This window comes from Chiroxiphia lanceolata, chromosome 17 (assembly GCF_009829145.1).
Source record: "Chiroxiphia lanceolata isolate bChiLan1 chromosome 17, bChiLan1.pri, whole genome shotgun sequence".
In the NCBI taxonomy this organism is placed as follows: Eukaryota; Metazoa; Chordata; class Aves; order Passeriformes; family Pipridae; genus Chiroxiphia; species Chiroxiphia lanceolata.
In genome coordinates this window covers 9,541,020-9,560,011 of record NC_045653.1, presented here as the reverse complement: position 1 = coordinate 9,560,011, position 18,992 = coordinate 9,541,020, and the positions used below count along the sequence as shown (strand labels likewise).

The following is an 18,992-nucleotide window of genomic DNA, read 5'->3' as shown; positions in this document are numbered from 1 at the left end:
TATTTAATATCAGTGGGAATAAAGGGATGTCCTTGGGGTCTTGTTAGTTTTATACAGACTTCTATCAAAGGCATTAGGTGCTCATAGCTGCTATGTTTGCAGCAATACACTGGTGGTTCTGCCATCCTACTTGGAGGAGGTTATATCATTCTCTCTTAACACCTTCCTTATCTCTCACACACAGAGAGGTCAGAGCTGAGGAGGATTTAAGGAGAATGACTTGGTTTAGCTGAATTCTTGGCTCAGTTGCTGAGCAGAAGAGAAAGGGGCGGCTGTGTTCATGTTTATTATTAACAGAAGTGTGAGGTTTCATCTAAATGTAAAATATTATCTACATCTTTCCACAAGGTTTATATAAAAATTACGTAAATATAGATATATATTTGAAGACTCTCCTTTGAGGAGTTCCCAAGGTGACGGCACTTACTGAAGGCTGGAGTTTTATACAGAGCTTAACCCCAAGGACCTGCAGGGTCAGCATGAAACCTCTGCTCTTCTGCTGCTTTCTGAAAACATAACATACATAGCAAGGTCTATGTGACTTGCAGAGCAAGACAAGAAGAGTCTTGTGTTCATGTTGCGTAAAATGCTGCCCTGTAACTTCTGGATCTTAATTCATGTCCTGATTTTTTCCCATCTGCTTACAGGATAGTGTTAATCTGTGCTAAACGAACACTGTGCGTGGCTTTTTCTATCCTACCTTACGGGGAGGGTTTACGGATCAGGTGAGTCTCTTGAACTGCTTTGTGAAGTGTCTGGTCTGTTGTTTCAAAAGATCTTTTGAAATGAGTATCGTTGCTATAGGTCTCCTCTTTTGAAGCAGGTGAAGTTAATTAACTTACCATTCATGGGTTAGGACAAGGACTTGCTGTCAGAGCTGTAAAACCAGATATTGCCACAGTGTCGAAGCATTCATTCAGACGAAAAACAGTGGAAAAGGTAGACTGTTCTTCCAGTGTTTACTGACATTTTAAAGCACTCCAGTCCTGTAAAATCTCTGAAATCAGCTTTGAATAGATGGTGTGATTGGTTGCTGTGTAGGATTTTCTGTACTCCTAAGGTGGTCAGGTATGAGCAAAAACACACAGGGAGCATCACGGAAGGATGCTGCTGCCTTCAATGGAAACCCTCAGGGGTTTATAGTGAATTTACACCTAAGTAAGTTTAAGATGCTCTTCTATTTCTCAGCTCTAAGCCATGAATGTCACTATTTGCAATCTAAGAAAAGCAGAAACAGTTTAGAGTCATTCAAACTGCTTTTAGTGTTTGGACTACATTTCTGCATACAACTGTCAGTCTGATCACTTACGAGAAACAAAATCTGCAAACTGGATTTCCCTGCATCTCTCCTTGTGAAGTTTAAGTTGCTTCTGTGAAGATCTCCAATCTGCAAATATACCATAGAAAATACTAATTCTATTCTGATCCAATTCTGGCAAAACAATTGTGTTGTCACTTCTGTCCTGTACGTAACTTATGGACAAAGGAAACGGATGCTTAGTGGTGGGAATTGTATTGTATGCAAATACATTGCCATAAAAATAGTTGATGGGAAAATATTCCCTCACATAATAGAAAGGCAGCGAGGTCACTGGAGCTATTTCAGAGCAGTTCTGAGCACTGGGCAGTTCTTCAACTGAAAGCTGTTTTTTTGGATTGGAATATCGGTGACAAAGCCGCGTGTTGCCATCGCTGACACAAAGTCCTGCAGCTTTATTCTTAATTTGAGTTTGTGTGCACAGGGGTTGGGAAATTGCACTTGAAAGGCAAGTTTCTAGTCCTGGAAATCTAGTAATGTATGTCCTGTTTGCTGTGAGGTGTTCGAGCATTAGTGTGTTAGGAATGGTGTGGTCTTGTGCAGAAAGACCATATCAGAAAGTTAAGTTTTGGTAGGTGTATTGGTACAGATTTGCATTAAAATGAGATTAACAACTCCAAGTTTTGAAGAGAGTAGTTAAAAATTCATGCTTTCTCTGAGGTGGGACTGAGGGGTTGCCCTGTTCCCACACAAGAGAACTCTGACCTGGTTGTTGGCTATATCTAGGGAATGGAACTGGGGTTTGCCACAGAGGAAACTGGGCTTGTGCTGCATCTTGTAATAGTGCCCTTTCTTACCTGCATTTAGTGATCTGAAAATGGAGGGACAGAAGCAGCGACATCCTTCTGGGGGAGTTTCAGTCTCCACTGAGATGGTGCTTGGACTGGAAGGAGTAGAGCTGGGTGCTGATGGCAAGGTAAGGACACTTATTTTTTCACCCTAGAACCATTTCATACTGGGACAAGTCACTTAATTTATGCAGTGCTTTGCTATCCATAAAGTGAAAGCTATGGCTTTTCACACCAGTGGAAGTTTTAGATCCTTAGTTTGAAATTCTGACCTGTGATAATGTTTCTTCTGAGAAGGCTGTTGAAGCTTGTGATCACTTCTGCCTCCATTCTGGAGAACTGATTTGACTTTGCTATCTTGGGCAACATGTGAGTGATGTTTTGATAGAAATATGGGTCAAATTTAAACCCCTTTAGTGAAATTTATGTACTGCCAGAATTTTACTGATGTGATTCTCCCCTTTGCCACACCACCAAATCTCCTAAAACACTTCCATTCTGAAGTTGTGGAAACAAGGCATACCTCATCCAACTTTTCCCTTTCTTCCCGTCCCACAGTTTCAAGGTCCCAACTCCCAAGTACAAACTCCAGGAGCTCTCTGAGTTGGAAAATCCTAGATGTCTGGAAATAGGCTTTTCAGTAAACTTCCCCCCCTTCTTTCAGGTTGTGTCCTATGCAAAATTCTTGTACCCAACCAATGCTCTGGTTGTTCGCAAAGCCGACGGCTACGGTGCTGTTCCCTTGTGTCGAGCCAGTGCTCCACGGAGTCTTCCTGGATCAAGATACAAACCTGTGACAGCAAAAACAATACCAGCAGGGACAGACATTGGTAAGGACAGGCACCAGCTCTGTCATCTCTCATGCACAGCAGAAAAGGCACAGATTTGTCTGAGACAATTGCAAGCGGTCAGTGCGTTTTTGGGATGGATTTGCTGCAGCTGGAAGGAGACTGGTTTTAGCAGAGCCTAATAAAGAAGGCTCATTAGTGAAGTCTAAATGATGAGCCTTAGGAGTGAGACTTCCATATGTTCCATACATGCTCCATATATATGGCCTAGTTCTGATTATGCCATCCAAGGAGCACAAAGCTTTTCCTTGGAAATGTAGTTTTATATTACTCACTAAGAAACATCTGGTGTACATGGATCCAGGTGGTTCTCCTTGCCTTCTAGCACAGGAACAATGCATAAGCCAAAGAGTTTGTGCCAAGAATCCCTTTTCTCGTGTAAAAGAGCAAACCTGACAACTCTGCTGTCTGTTAGATATAGGCAAAAGAATTCAGTCTTGTGCTGTTGTTTACTGGGTATATTTGTAGGTGGCAAACTCAGTTTGCTCTAAGTCTGAAATGGTGCATCAGGCACATGGTTGAGAAAGAGCTTATTTGGGGGTTTTTTTTTTAATCATTTTAAAACCTGACTGGTACATTTACAAATGCAAACATGTGACTGTAGCTGAAGTTTACCCATATTATGAGATCTGTCAACACTTAGTGTTTGCTGCCTGAAAACTTTTTTAAAGAGGAAACGGGGAACTTAAAGCTCTGTATCTTGTGACCCAATGTGCTTTCCTTATTCCCTCAGGAAGTGAAGCTGGGGAAGCTGCAGAGTATGATCCAAATCTTCTGGATGATCCTCAGTGGCCCTGTGGAAAACATAAACGTGTTCTCATCTTTGCCTCTTACATGGTGAGTGACTGGCACTCCTGAACAGGGAGCAAGTGAGTGCCTGGAAGATCCTCCTATAAAGAATTTGCTTGAGGAAGAAAAATTCCTCTAGGAAGAAAAAGTTGAGTCTTTTCTGATAATTGATTGGGAAAACTACAAACAGTTGAGTTTGTACAGTGAACTTGTTGAGGGCCAACCTGGCACCTATCTTCATGTTGTCATTTACTTCTTGTAACCATTTGCTTACTAGTTTTAAGACTGTCTGTAGTTGGGCTTCAACATGATCTATTAACCTTAGGACATTTCAGAAATGTTAAATTGTGAATAATAAAACTCAGGTTTGCCTTTGCATTAGTGTCCTTGGAAGATTTCTTCGGTTGTCAGTCCTGTTCACAAGACAAATGATAAATTTTGCCTCTTGTGTTTCAGACTACAGTCATAGAATATGTGAAACCATCAGACCTTAAAAAGGATATGAATGAAACCTTTAGAGAGAAGTTTCCTCATATTAAGTTGACACTGAGCAAAATTAGGAGGTAAGAAATAAGCACTGAGTAATGAGAACATCATCTACACTGCACGAGGCTGCTTTTATCTTCCACTTGTATGGAGCAAATACTACATCTATTAATAGCATATATGATTAAACACTAATCTCCTGTTGCCAGTTGAGCTGACTGTAGAGTGACAGCCCTGTACAGGAATGTTGAGGGTGCTGAGAAAGGCTAGCAGTTGGTTTTCACAGTTCTACCTAGAAGGGTTTTGTTTCACCTACTGTGGGGTACTAACACTGCCATCCAATTAACAGTGAAGCAGCATTAGCTTTGAAGCAAACACTTGTAACCTGATTGCTTGGCTACAGTGCACTCCCACTCCAACTGGATTGGCTTCTGAGCCCTCTGGCTATTTTTGCCTTTCAATTACCAGACTCACTGATAATAATGGCCTGTAACAAGATTCTAGGATAAAGGGTGTTAGATCTGGGGAGTCTTGGTAAAGAAGAACATTTTGTGAACGTCACACAGAATTTCTCAGCTTCCAGTAAATGTATCTGGGCACTCCTCAGCAAGGTGCAGTGTTGCACCTTCAGAGAGCTGTAATCTTGCTGGTGTTACAGGGTGATTAATGTAGTCAGGGCCTGCTGAAATAGCAGCTTAAACGTGATTCTGCTGAATCAGCAGGGCCAGGTGTAACTCAGCTCCAGGTAAAGGCTTGCTTGGGCAGACTGTGTTGAGCCAGGGTCCTGCATACTCCTCTTTGTAGCTGTTTGGAGTAATGTGTTCACACAGAGAGCTTGCAGGTGTAGTGTGGGTGGCAGCCAGGAGAGGTACCACTGCCTCCAGGTCTGCCTTAATGCTGAGGTGAAGGGCTGGCTGTTGTGGGGAGTGTGTAAACCAGGCTACCTTCGCCCTCACACCTGGCTCTTACACAAGGTGTGTAGTAGACAGGTCTCTACACAGCAACTGCTGTGATCTGCACAGCTCTGATGTGGTTTTCTGTAGGTCAGAGTGGTTCAGTCTCATGATATGAATCACAAACCATTTTGTAAGCCAAGAAGGAATCATACAGCAATAGCCTGTGTGTCAGTGAGGCAGCTAAGCCCTGGTTTTTGGGCAGATGATGAGAAACTGTTCTACCACAGTGGATGTTGCCAGCCAGGTTAAATCAGTGTGTGCAGCAGCACCAGCTTGCTGCCAGCTGGACTTTTCCACTCTAGGATAATACTTGTCATGGTTTTCCACACAGAAGTCTTGCCCATATGCTCCTGTGAGTTGCCATACTGCAGTATCTCTAGAGCATTTCATAAGAGCTGTCATGTTTGGGGGGGGGGGGTATCTTTTTTCCTATTCCCAGTTTGAAGAGAGAGATGAGAAACCTGAGTGAAGAGTGCAATCTGGAGCCCGTTACTGTCTCCATGGCTTATGTTTACTTTGAGAAGCTCGTCCTCCAAGGCAAACTCAACAAACAGAACCGCAAACTGTGTGCTGGTGCTTGCGTTCTGCTCGCAGCCAAGATCAGCAGTGATCTCAGGAAACACGAAGTTAAACACCTTATAGATGTAAGTACTGTCAGACTTCTTCCAGGTGTTGTCAGAACCTTCTCTCTAGTTCATAGCTGAAGACAAACATTAAAGCCAAGATTTTCAGCGGCGCGTGCTTGCATTTAAGACCAGCTTTTTCAGGCAATTTTATGTCTCATTAGGGCCCTTGATTTATTTTTTTAATTTATTAAATTATCTGAGTGGTGCAGGCTAATGTCTTCCTGATCCTACAGTAAAGTTATTTTTGCACTTGCATATGTTTGCCTGAGAAGCAGTAACCGTTGTGTGGGTGTCACAGCTGAGCTGATAAGCTGATCTCTGGCGACACATTTTGATTCTGTAGGTACAGCTCAGGCCGTGCATTGCTGACTCCTGTTTTATGCTGACTTAATTTAGCAGTGCCTTAAAATCATCTGGATTAACTGATTCTTCCTCCCCCTCCTTTGTTTTGTTTTGTTACTGCCACAGAAACTAGAAGAGAGATTCAGATTCAACAGAAGGGATCTCATCGGTTTCGAATTCACCGTCCTTGTAGCTTTGGAACTGGCCCTTTATCTTCCTGAAAACCAAGTTTTACCTCATTACAGACGGCTCACGCAACAGTCTTAACCAAAGCTCCGTCCCAGCCGGGCAGCTGGCAGTGCCAGGGATCACATCCCTGGATGCTGCTGGTGGAGGTGCCACTGGCCTCGCCGTGCGCGTCCCGCCGCGGCTCCAGCTTGTTTGGAAGGCTGCAGGATGTTGTCAGACTGTCGAGTTGTGTGTTGTGGACACGGATGCCAAGCCTGGGGGATGGTACGAGAAGAGTTAATGAACTTTTTGTTTTCTTTTGGACGTTTAAAGCACAAATATTCACCAGTCAGCTGTCACGGCTGCTTATTACTCCTTATTTATCTTTTTGGTTTTACTAAAACTGCTCTTCCCTATGAAGAATACTATGGTATTGGTTCTTTTTTTCTTTTTTTTTTTTTTTTTTAAGCATTTATTCTATTCCTTGAAACTAAGGGAAGCATCACTTCCATTCCAGTGCACCATAAAGTTCAGATATTTCTAGGAATCTTCTCGCATTTTTACATTAATGAAATGCATACTTTATTTTTTTAAAGATGTGCCTAAAACTGGCTGGTCTGGTACCAGTGCTTTTTAAGTTAGTTCTGTTATTTAGTGGGAAATCCTGAATTTGTATAGCCATTTATTCTTTACCTGCATTGGCCTTGCATAGAAGGAACACAATTCCAGTATATCTGCACTAAGGATACACAGGGCATCTGTTCTATGATTCTGTAGATCCATAAGTAGTGAGATTGAAATTACTCCATTCCAATTTATTTACTGGTAATACCTTAAAAATACACATTTCACTTAAAAAAGGAAAGATGGTTTGAAAACCTATCATGAAGTACCACATGTTGAACAAGGTAGCTGGGAAGTGATTGCCATCCTAATTCACTCTTCAGTGGAAGATGAGCGCTCGACTAAGAGCAATTTGCTGTCAAATGTATCATTTAGGGTTTTTATTTGTTTCACTGTTCCATAGCCTGAAATAAGCACCTTTTTAATATGACTGTATTATATATGGTCTTATGTGCTCTGAGCAAGTATGAAGTCAGTAGAGTTACTGCTGCCGAACGAAGCCAATGAAACAAAGCATGCTCGGTATTTAAAATGCTACTTTTTTTACTCGGTTCTTCCAAGCGTTGCATCACTGTGATGGTCCTCATAAAACTGGCATTTCTTGCACATCTGAGCAGCCACCAGCTGGTGCCCAGCAGCGCTCTAGAGCCTACGCACAGGTTAAATAACTTCTCTGAACATTGGCTATTCCTTCGTTTATTTTTTTAAATATCCAGGTCGGGAACGAATTCTTGATTGTACTTGGAACCTTCTGTGGTATTGGCTCTTGGGTTTATTTTCTGAAGCAATATTATAAGTAACTGTGTCCATTTGCAAGGAACAAAAATGATACTTGGCTATTTGGACTGAGAAATTTGTAATTTAAGTTTGACTCCTAAATGAAACACCAGACCTTGTGCTGAGGTCAGGGACTTGCTATCTAACATGTAAAGTAATGTAAATTCCTGTTCCTTGTATTAAATGTTGGTCGTAGCCAAAACCAAGGCTGAATCTTTGCTCTTCAGCCTTCTTTTGTCTGAAGCTAATTTGGCTTCATTAGAATTGCAGCAAACTTTACTGGAGCCCCTTCCTCTTTGAGTAGGGTTCAAAGTGTATTTTTCATATATAATAGTTACAGTGACTATCTCTTTTGTAACTGTGTTCAGCTGTATGTAGCTTCAAACTATTTGTGTAAAATTTAATATGCTTGTGATTTCTGTAACACAGAAGGATTTTCCAGTCTCCATAAGGTAGCTAATAGCTTAGACAATAAGCTTGCCAGTTATCTTCTAAAAGGTTTAAAAATCGCCTACTAGTTAAACTTTCTACTGAATATAACTGTGCTTGCATGCAGAAATAGTGACGTACTAAACATCTAGTGTGTAATGAGCCTCCAAATTAGCAAACAGTGGTGGAGACAGCTGAGGTGGTCCAACATTTCCTCAAGGCATTGTGGAGGGGACAGAGGTACAACTGAGCAAAGAAATTTCTCACAGGGTGTCTCCAGAAAAGCTTGGTTAGTATGAACAAAATGAGAAAATATCTTTTCTCTGGGAACTTCTTTGTTTAGTGTACAAAGAGTTTTACGTAACAAAATTAACTTTCCTTTCTCACCATCAAAGGGGAAAAAACTGCCCTTTGGTTTGCAACACTTTGCAGTCTCTATTCAGTGGAAGTTTGTCTAGTTGAAGTGGCCATCTGGGCTGTAATTACACTCCCAGAATCACGTCACAAACCGGTAAGCTTTTGTTTTCTTCCAGGAGAACAAATTAGGATAAGGAGCATTAAATTACAGAATGCTGAATGCTGTCTTAATAGTTATTCTAAAACTTGGCTTGGGCACACACTTGAGTTCAAAAGCTGTTGGGAGCACAGGCCAAAGATGACGCAGGGCAGCGAGTGCTGTGCCAGTCTCTGGCAGAGCCTGGGGTTGGGGTAATGCTGCCCAGAGCCGTAGCCTGGGGCTTGTACATCAGGCACCTTGTGTGTCTGTGCAGAAACAGCCCTTCTGCAGAGATACACCAGCTCTGTGTGTTTGTGTGTTGGTTTTTCCCATTTCCAGAGCGCAGCTCGCAGTCCTGTGTGGGAATCTCTCTCTTTTCACCTAAAAGCTGCCACCATGTGGCAAAGGACTATTAGTACGTTTTCTGTTCGTAAACTCAACGTGGGACCCAAAATAAAACCCAGATCTGCCGGTTTACGTTTTCACAGCCAAACTCCTCTTGCTCTGAAGAGAAACAGGTTTACGCTCGGGGGGGGGGTCTTTTGCTGTGTGAAGGTGCTGCTGGGGTGGCTCAGCATGGAGAACTCTCTTGATAAGAGGCTGTACATTTTCCTGTAAACAATACTGCTCTGGTTTTGTCATGCTCCATTATTTAAATGTCTGAGTTGTAGCCTAGTTTGTTTTTTTGGTTTTTTGGGTTCTTTTTGTTCTTTCTGTGAAATTAAGATGCTGTGAAATAAAACCTGTTTTCGTACATGTTTTGTAACCAAATGTCTCGTTCTGGAATCACAGAATGGTTGGGGTTGGAAGGGACCTCTGGAGATCATGCAGTCCATCCACCTGGAGCAGGTGCCACAGGAACATGTCCAGGTGGGTTTGGAATGTCTCCAGAGAGGGAGACTCCACGACCTCCTTGGGCAGCTGTTCCAGGGCTCTGCCACCCTCGGTGTAAAGGAGTTCTTCCTCATGTAGTGGTGGAGCTTCCTGTGTTTTTGTTTATAGCCATTGCTCTTCGTCCTGTCACTGGGCACCTCTGAAAAGAGTCTGGTACCATAGAATCATATAATGTTAAGAGAGTCATGGGCATGCCATGCCATGCCATGGACAGGGACACCTCCCACTAGACCAGGTTGCTCAAGGCCTTATCCAACCTGCCCTTGGGGCATCCACAACCTCCCTGGGGAACCTGTTCCAGTGCCTCACCACCATCACAGGGAAGAGTTTCTTCCTAATATCTAACCTAAATTTCCCCTCTTTCACTTTGTACTCATTAATTTTGTACCCGTTAATCCTTGTCCCATCACTACCATCCTCTTCACAGGTGCCTTGGAGATATTTATATGCACTAATGGGATCCCCTATCCATCTTCTCCAGACTAAGCAGGCCCAGCTCCTGCAGTCTCTCCTAAGAGATATCATCACTGTGGCACCCGCTGGACCCTCTCTGGAAGCCCACAGGTGTGATGGCTTCCAATGAAAAAGGCATAGAAACTACAGTCTTATAAATTACCTTGATTGCTGCATCTTTTGCATTTTAGGAAAAAAAAAATAATTCTGTTTTTTGAAGGCCTGCATGATGCTACCAAGTAAAAGTTTCCTTTAAATGTACTTAAAACTGCATTTTAATTTTCTAAGTAGTGAAAGTTTAAACTGTTACTGCCTAAATTTCTTGAGCAGTCTTCCATGAGCAGTCTTCCATGAGGGGCCCGGGGGTGGTCTGGCCACGGGATTACAGAATAGTTCGGGCTGGAAAGGACCTCTGGGGATCACCCAGTCCACCCCCCCGTGCCAAGGCAGGGTCCCCTGGCGCGGGTGCCACAGCACCGCACCCAGGTGGGTTCTGGAAGGTCTCCTGACAGTCCCCGCAGGTACGTGGCGCCGTGACCCCGGGGAGGGGGAACGGGACAAAGACACACACCCCCCGCTCCCTGATCCCCAGCCGGGGGGACACAGCCCGAGCGGCCCGGGGGTCAGTGTCTGCACAGCCCGTCCCCGCGGGGACGGGTGCCCGCTCCCGCTGGCGGTGCCGCCGGGGGCGGAGCGGGAAGCGCTCCCGTGCCTCGCGTGTTTCCGTGTCCGGCCCCGCCCGTCCCTTTCCGCCCCGGCCGCGCGCGAGGTGGGAGCGATGGCGGCGGCGCTCCGGGACCGGGGGCTCCGAGGGGCTCGGGGGGGCTTTGAGGGGGCTCTGCCCGCGGTGTTCGGGCTCCGGGGCGCGGCCCGGGAGCCCAGCCGGGCTCCGGCACCACCTCACCGCTCCCCCAGGAGGGGCGGCCCCGCTCTCTGTGACCAGGGACGGCACCCGAGGGAGCGGCTGGAGCTGGGCTGGGGGGGTTAGGTTGGGTGTCGGGAAAAGGTCCTTCCCCCAGAGGGTGGTCGGGCACTGAACAGGCTCCCCAGGGCCAAGGCTGACAGAGCTCAGGGAGCGTTTCGCTCTCGGGCACATGGTGGGAGTGTTGGAGTGTCTGTGCAGGGCCAGGGCTTGGACTGGGTGGTCCTTGTGTGTCCTTTCCAGCTCAAGATATTCCATGATTTTTCCAGGTATTGCTGCTTAGTGTCTCAGCGGGGATCCCGACGAGATGCAGAACGACGCCGGGGAGTTCGTGGACCTTTATGTTCCTCGGAAATGGTGAGCGGGGCCCGCGAGGGGCCGGGGCTGGGAACGGACCCCAGGCGGGTGCAGCCTCTGCAAAGAGGCTTCTTGGAGCAGCGAGTACCGGGGGTGGTGGGGAATGTTTTCCATCAGTTTCTGTACTTTTAAGTACCTTGTGTAAAGTACATAAAACAAAGACTAAAGTTGAGAACGCTCTGCACCTTCTGTTCCAAAACTGCCAGCCATGATTAGGGTGGCAGTGACAGCACATGGAATCACAGAATGGTTTGGGCTGGAACGGACCTTAAAGCTCATCTCATTCCAACCCCCTGCCAGGGGCAGCAACACCTTCCACTAGCCCAGGTTGCTCCAAGCCCTGTCCAGCCTGGCCTTGAACACTTCCAGGGATGGGGCAGCCACAGCTTCTCTGGGCAACCTGGGCCAGGGCCTCCCCACCCTCACAGGAAAGAATTTCTTCCTAAAATGTTTCACATCAGAAGTAAACGTGTGTGTTTGTAGCACACAAGTGTTTCTGTGGCTCTGTTGCAAGCTGTGGTAGTGAACCTGTTAAATAATCACATATCTCAATAGCACATCATAAGTATAATTTTGGTATTGTAGTAAATGGACAGTAGGAAGCTTTTTAAAAGTGTGTGTATGTTAAAAAAATATTACAAATAAACCATTTATATGTACTTTATTACATTTAAGTCAAATATTATTTACTACCTGAAATTTTTGAGAGTTTGCAACTTGAGTGTTTTTGACAGCTGTGATGGCTTCCAATGAAAAAGGCATAGAAACTACAGTCTTATGAATTACCTTGTTTGCTGCATCTTTTGCATTTTAGAAAAAAAAAATCTGTGTTTTCAAGGCCTGCATGATGCTACCAAGTAAAAGTTTCCTTTAAATGTACTTAAAGCTGCATTTTAATTTTCTTAGTACTGAAAGTTTAAACTGTTACTGCCTAAATTTCTTGAGCAGTTTTAATTTGTCTGTAGCCTTGGCTTTAGTAGCTTTTTTTGTCATTGTTACTGTCTGTTTTCTTTTTGTTTAAATATATCTTGTTTTATTCCTCAGCTCTGCTAGCAACCGAATCATTGGTGCCAAGGATCATGCTTCCATTCAGATAAATATTTCTGAGGTAAGTTTCTTAACAGAAGTATGTGATGAGAGAGCTACACCTTTAAAACTTCTGCTAGAAGTTGAGAAATAAAACAGCATGTGATGCATCTCAAATAATTCACTAAAGAAAACCACAGTAGATCTTGACTCCTGCAGGTTCCCAGTTAATGCACGTGGGCCCCGGTTGATTTAAGCTCCTTTTAGCATGATTTGGGGGTTTTTTCCCATTTGTTCATTGCTTTTCACCTTTCAGGATTTCTGTAGACACAGTGTTCCTGTAGCTCATGAGCTATAGAGCTTGATTTAGTTCTTGAATAGGAGACCACAAGGCCATGTTCCCATTTTTTTTAAACATCTGAGTCTCTTGTGTTAGCTGACTTTAAAAAGTGCTCTGTTTGTGATTTCCTGTAAATGTTAAGGCAAATACTTAATTCCTTCAGTGATCCCTATTTCTTGTTTTCAAAGGATCAGAGATGAGCAGAATGTGGAAACAAACCCACCTGGTATTATAGGGTTCACCACACTGTTTAATTTCATGATTTATATTGTTTAGTCATTTTTCCTGTTAAATTTCTCAACAGCTGGAGAAAGTGAGACAATTTATGTCTCTCAACTTGGGGATTTTCCTAACTATGTAACAAGTCTGTCCCCTTCCCCCCTTCGGTTCAATTTTCCAGAATACTGACCTTAGTTAAAAGAAACATGAAAAAAAATTGTAAAAGTAGGAAAAATCCACAAGCAGACTTTACACTGAACTTTGTACAGAACTCAGATTTCTTTTTTTTTTAGCTACCACTTCTTGTTACTCTGTGCGATCCACTAAGTTTTATAGCTGCACTGTGGAATTAACTATAAATTTGCTGTGCAAAGATAATCTGTAGTTGACCTTCTAACGTCAGTATTTGCCCGGAGTTTCTGTAGTTTAGTTGCTCAACACTGCAAGTGTTTTTCTGCAGTTTTTAACTTTGCAAGTGTGATGTAAGAGAGTAAAACCTTATAAGAGTCTGTGTGCAGTAACTTGGCTGTAATTACAGGTTGACAAGGTGACAGGCAGAGTGAACGGCCAGTTCAAGACTTACGCCATTTGCGGCCCGATCCGGAGGATGGTGAGTGCTTTCCTCACCTACAAAATCATTCTGCTTCCTTACATGTTGATTAGTAATTAATGAAATGTATATTTGGCCCTGAAAACACAGTGTGCCTTCAGCTCATTCTCAAGCAAGAACTTTTGGGGGGGTAGTGGAAGACAAGAGGGAAATGTGAACAAATTCATAGAATCCCCAGTGGGGATTGGAAGGGACCTTAAAGATCATTCAGTTTGAACCCCTTCCACTAGACCAGGATGCTCAGGGCTCCATCCAACCTGGCCTTGGACACTTCCAGGGATGGGGCAGCCACAGCTTCTTTGGGCAACCTGTACCAGTGCCTCAGTTTAAGTTGGAATAATCAGTTTCTTCTGGGTTCTTGTTTGTTTGTTTTCTTAATACTTTGGTTTGTAGTATTATGTATGTTTATATTTTTTTAATCATTGAAGGATGAAAGTGATTTCTTTTAAGAATGTACCAAGACACTGACTATCTGGCTTTTATCTGTTGTTTACAATTATTTGAGAGGATACTACAGTGACTTCAAGTTGTTAAACATGGTGTGAAGCTTCTTAGAGTTCATCACAAGTCCACATACCCAAAAGTATATCTTGTAAATGCAAATGTGTATTTTATCAAGTTAAAACTGTTTCTTATCCTTAAGGATGACAAAGAATTAACAGTTTATTTTGAAAACACTAATCTGTCTATAAAATGTAAGGATCTGTGGAAGGCATTGTGCATTTCCCTGCCAGCATTAACTGCTGCAGCTGCCTCTCTTTTCAATGTGTGTCAGCAATTATTTGGACACTTCAGAATATTTTTATTTTGTTTCTTAAAGGGTGAATCAGACGACTCCATTCTGCGCCTGGCAAAAAATGATGGGATTGTTTCCAAGTACGTGTGTTTATCTTATCCTGTAACTCTTGCAGGGGTAACTTCCATACCCAAATCCAGCTTTTAGGATGACAAGTGTGTAGGTTGTATTTATAGGAGGATTGCACAGTTGCTCAAAAATATTTACTTGGAGCTGTTGAAGCAAAGTGGTTTGTAATAACAATGTTTATTTCGTTTTCTTCTAGGAACTTCTAACTGAAGAAACTTCGGTATGGGACACGTGATGTCAAATAAACAGTCCAAACCTACATTGTGCTGTGTCTTTTGTTCGATTCGTAAACATCAGTGGGTTTATTATGGTTAATCTTAAGAGACTTAGAGATGTGTCTTAAAAAATATACAGATTCTGATTGTGAATTCTTAAAATAAATCAGCTTGTAAGGCAATGCCAGAGTTGAAATTCAAGAATTTCCACTTCACTCTTTGATTCACTGTCATCTTTCTTTTCCAGAGTTAATAAGTTTTGCAGTTGTAGCCCAAGTGCTTTTTTGATCTGTAGTAGAGCGTTTCAGCTTGCTGGTTTTTCAGTGGAAAAACTGAGGGTATTCTTCTCGTTTTGTTTAGTGGGCTTTCCCCCCTAGAGGGTCATAATATTTATTCTGCCATTGGCACATTGTTTAAGTAAATTAATGAAACTGAAATTCATGGAAAACTAACTGGGAATACTTACATGCTAATAGATTGCTTGCCATGTGAGAGAGACTTAAAAGTTTTGCCCTTTTACTTAGGACTTCAATGTTGAAAAGTGGAGAATAATTTTTTTTAATTGAATCAGTTTTTTCTCAAATCATGAAGTAAATTAGGATTTAGTGTATGCCTCTTTGTGGACATGATGAAGTACGTAACTAAACCTTTATTTCAGGAGCAATTTCATCAGTCAGAACTCAGCAGGCTGAGTTTTAGCATAGCCATAACCTAAAACATCTTTGGCTGCACATTCTCTCTTCTCACTGATAACACTTGAATTTACTAGTACTCCTCCGAGCTGATAGTACTTTTAATAGATAAACTCCTGGATGTTTTGAGTAGTGGCAACTCAGCTAAAAAGACCAAAAAACAGAGGCTTCATATTGAATTCACATTGAACTTAAGACAGAAAGCACATGAGAGAGACCTTTTAAATACTAAAATTAGAGGGGAAAAAATGAACCCACGCTTTGTTTTTGAGCTATGTTCTTCTGACATTTAAGTTAACTATGAAAAATGCATTTAAAAAAAAAGGGGGGGTGGGGAATGGTGAGGGAGGATGACACTGTTAGTTGTGAAATTAATTTTTCCAGCAGATAAATCTGTGAAAACACTTTCTGGAAAGACAAATACAGTCTCCAAACTGGAGAGATTTCAGCTTGGCATATGTCCAATCCTTATTACTTTCCTTTGTACACAGTAAGAGGAGATAAATTTTAATTGGACTTGATGGTTTTTTTCTGACATATCTTAAATTAGCTGCTTCTGCCTTGGCATTAGGGTAGAACTTTAAATAAAACCACTAACTGTTTACTGCTGATAAATGCCTGGTTTACCAAAGAGTTTAGATATTGTTGACTTGTTTCTAATCCCCTGGGACTCTGTTCATCCATGTGGATTTCAGTGGAATTCCTCCATAAGGCACAGTGAACTGACAGCTTAAAAGTTCAAGACGAACTTGAGGTCTCTCAGATGTCTTTTTGAGCAATACAACCCCATTAGCATACAGCTGTACCAAATTTACACTTCTGTTTTAAGTATTTAAGAATAATGTTGTAATTTAAAATGTCCTGGGCTTTGTCATAGATTGTTACCATTTGGTTTTCAGAACTTAAAAAAAAAATTGACAAGAAATTAATGAAAAAGTAATTTTTTTCAAAATAAGAAATGTAATGGTACCATATCCTAAAACAGTTCAGTTGGGAATGGATTAGTGCTGTGCTAAAGGCTTCCTGGAGTTCATGCTGTTGTCACCAGCAAGATTGCACATGAGTCTTACCAGAATTTCTGCAGAATCCTAACAAGGGAGGACACGTGTCCCTTTAAAAATGCAACTTTCAGTTGCATTTTCTGGTATTGTGATGTAAAATGTTCTTTGTTTTCCTGGAACAGGAATAGTTCAGATGTTCGAGAGCCATGAAAGGGAATGAACTGTACTTGTACTGTACAAGATGGACAGAGTTGCCCTTACATGGTTACATTGCACCAAGTCGTGAAATTCTTTGCTGTTACTTACAAGGACTTGGCAGTGGCATCCTAAAGACATCTGATTTAACTGGGGCTATTTTAGTGTCTTTGGCCAAAATTTTGCTGCTCAGGCAAGAGCCTATATACTCCTGAAAACACCTGGGGTTTTTTGTAGCTTGTAGATGTCTCATAATACTGATTTTTCTTCTAAGCCTTGACATTCTTCTAATGAACTACCTGGTGTTGAAAAGCTGCTTTAGTCAGTCTCAGCTGTGAGCCTGTTGTGATCAGAGACCCGGGGTGAGGAGGTCACTGCTTCTTCTGTTGCCGTGGGCACAGGATCAGCAGCTTTGATAACATCACCCCTCTACAAGGTGCCAAACAGGCACAAGGCTGCCAGGCTGGGAGAAGACAAGAGGCAACAACATGCTTGCCTGGCATCATTCCTGCTCCACTGCACGGAGGAGCACTGTGACTCTGGAGAGGGATAAAAAAGGCCAAGAGTGTCCTTTGCCTTCATGTGTGTCCATCCACTGCTGCTGCTCTGCTGCCTGGCTCAGGCTCTTGAGGAGTTTCTCTGTCTCACTAGTGCTGCCTGCAGAAGGGAACCTGGGACAGCTGTGCAGGATATAATTTATTCTCCTAAAGCATGTGGTGATGCTGGAGGTGGCTGAAAGCCTACCTAGAGGCCTGAGCTAATCTAGTTGCACTAGATTTGGCAGCAATTTTGTTTTTCAGTTGGATGTTATGGAGAGCTGTCTATTCTCATGTCCTGTTTTGTTCAATTGCTGTCACTCTTAGTGATACACCAAGATAAATACACCTCTGCTGCAAATATGACTTTGAACAAGTTAAAGGGAGGTTTTGATTTTAGTTAATTCATTGATGGCTGTTTGCATTGAGGCATCCCGGGGGGGCAGCTTCCCTGTATGTATGCTGGACTAATCAGCCATGGGAAAAAAACAAAGAAAACCAATTAGGCGTTTTTTCCTACTGGGAAACACACTGTTGTTTGATATCAGACAGGAGTTCTGCTTGGCTGAACCCTCAATAGGAACTGCAGGTGCTGAGATTTGAAGAATTAAGAACAGTTAATAATGTCAATGTGGGATTCTTTTTTTTTTTAATGCATGATGATGAAAAATGTATTGATAAAAAATGTACTATTTTAACATCTATTCTGAGATAGCTGCTAGTAAAACTAACGTGGCCAGGCTGAACCAGGCATATTTTGCAGTGTACATGCTTGAGCTTTAGTTTGTTAACAAATCCTGTTCTTTGATTTCTTTCTACAGGACTGGGACCGTGGAGAAGAGCAGGTACATACCTATTCTGAGGAGGATTGGGGCCCCTGGGTTTGGGAGCTGCTGTTTGCAGTCCAGGGGCTGACCATGGCCAGCTGCCAGTGCCCACCCAGCCACTCCCCACTCCTTCTCCACAACAGGACAGAAAATAGGGTGGAAAAGCACATGGGTGACGGCAGGGAGATCACTTACCAATTACCATCCTGGGCAAAACAGGAAAATCAATTTATTGCTTACTAAAACAGAGTTGGATGGTGAGAAGCCCCATCCGCCCCCTTTACCCAGGCTCTGCGTCAGGGGGCACCCGCAGATCCCCAGCCCCAGGGCTCGTGTGGCTGCCCCTCACAATCTAATTTTTATTTACCTCACCCACTGCTCACTCCCACACCCCCTTTCCCCACCATGCCCTGGCATTGCTGAGGGGCTCAGCCGTGCCCTGTGGTGGGGCAGCTGGAGCCATCCAGACCTGGCTGTGCCTCCCCCCCGGAGACCCTCCTGCCACCGCTGGGCACCCAGCACAGCTCTCCCCACCACCAACAGGTATTTAATCCAAAACCTTTTGTCTCAACAACTGCTGATGGCCTTCAGCAATGCCTCAGGTTTGGGTCACACTTCTCCTGTGTCAGCTTTAAAGGATATGTGCGTGTTTATCCATGTTTCTCACCTGGGAAGGCGATGGCGCTCTGAGGGTGAGGTGTGGTCATGCATCAGACACCTGATAGTGTCAGGACTAAGCTGCAGATCGTGGAGCCCCAGAGCTGTACTTAATCTGTTAATTCAGGTGCTCTTCCAACAGGATGGAGAACAATCCTTGTGCTGGGAGGCCAGAATTGTGGGGCATTGGTTGGGGGTCACTGCAGGGATGGAACTAAGAGTCACACACTGCATTTTGGCAAGCTGGTTGTGAGCTGGGACACACCACATATATCAAATTAAGGTTTTACTTACCTGGCACTAAATGCAATAATCATTTCACTGTTTTCCCAGGGCACCAGAGTCCTGAGAAGCACCTTGATCCATCCATCGATGCATACCAAAATACAATGTACTGGTGTCCTGATGTGAAGTTACTCAGGCTGTCACAGTCTCACGAGCTGCAGTGCCTGTCAGGTAAGAAGGTTAAACAAAAATGCTAAAATCCCATGTGTTGTATTTCACAAAACAGTATTTTCATTTAGTGTTTAGCACAA

At 43.2% G+C, this 18,992-nt stretch overlaps 2 protein-coding genes across 2 annotated transcripts in view; both read left to right on the top strand.

Annotated features, from left to right (window-relative positions):
- CABLES2 (Cdk5 and Abl enzyme substrate 2) overlaps positions 1–9,397 on the top strand; it is a 29,912-nt gene extending 20,515 nt beyond the window's left edge. Inside the window, exons 5-11 of the mRNA XM_032705303.1 lie at positions 648–725; positions 2,126–2,234; positions 2,771–2,936; positions 3,688–3,791; positions 4,200–4,306; positions 5,625–5,829; positions 6,280–9,397. Coding sequence (XP_032561194.1) covers positions 648–725; positions 2,126–2,234; positions 2,771–2,936; positions 3,688–3,791; positions 4,200–4,306; positions 5,625–5,829; positions 6,280–6,420 — 910 coding nt within the window. The 3' untranslated portion in view covers positions 6,421–9,397. The remainder of the gene's footprint in view (positions 1–647; positions 726–2,125; positions 2,235–2,770; positions 2,937–3,687; positions 3,792–4,199; positions 4,307–5,624; positions 5,830–6,279) is intronic.
- Positions 9,398–10,654: 1,257 nt separating this feature from the next.
- On the top strand, positions 10,655–14,592 carry RPS21 (ribosomal protein S21). The gene is made up of 6 exons (XM_032704909.1): positions 10,655–10,763; positions 11,186–11,273; positions 12,318–12,381; positions 13,397–13,468; positions 14,289–14,344; positions 14,530–14,592. The coding sequence occupies exons 2-6, from the start codon at positions 11,224–11,226 to the stop codon at positions 14,537–14,539; spliced, it is 252 nt and encodes an 83-aa protein (XP_032560800.1). The 5' UTR covers positions 10,655–10,763; positions 11,186–11,223; the 3' UTR covers positions 14,540–14,592.
- Positions 14,593–18,992: the final 4,400 nt, after the last annotated feature.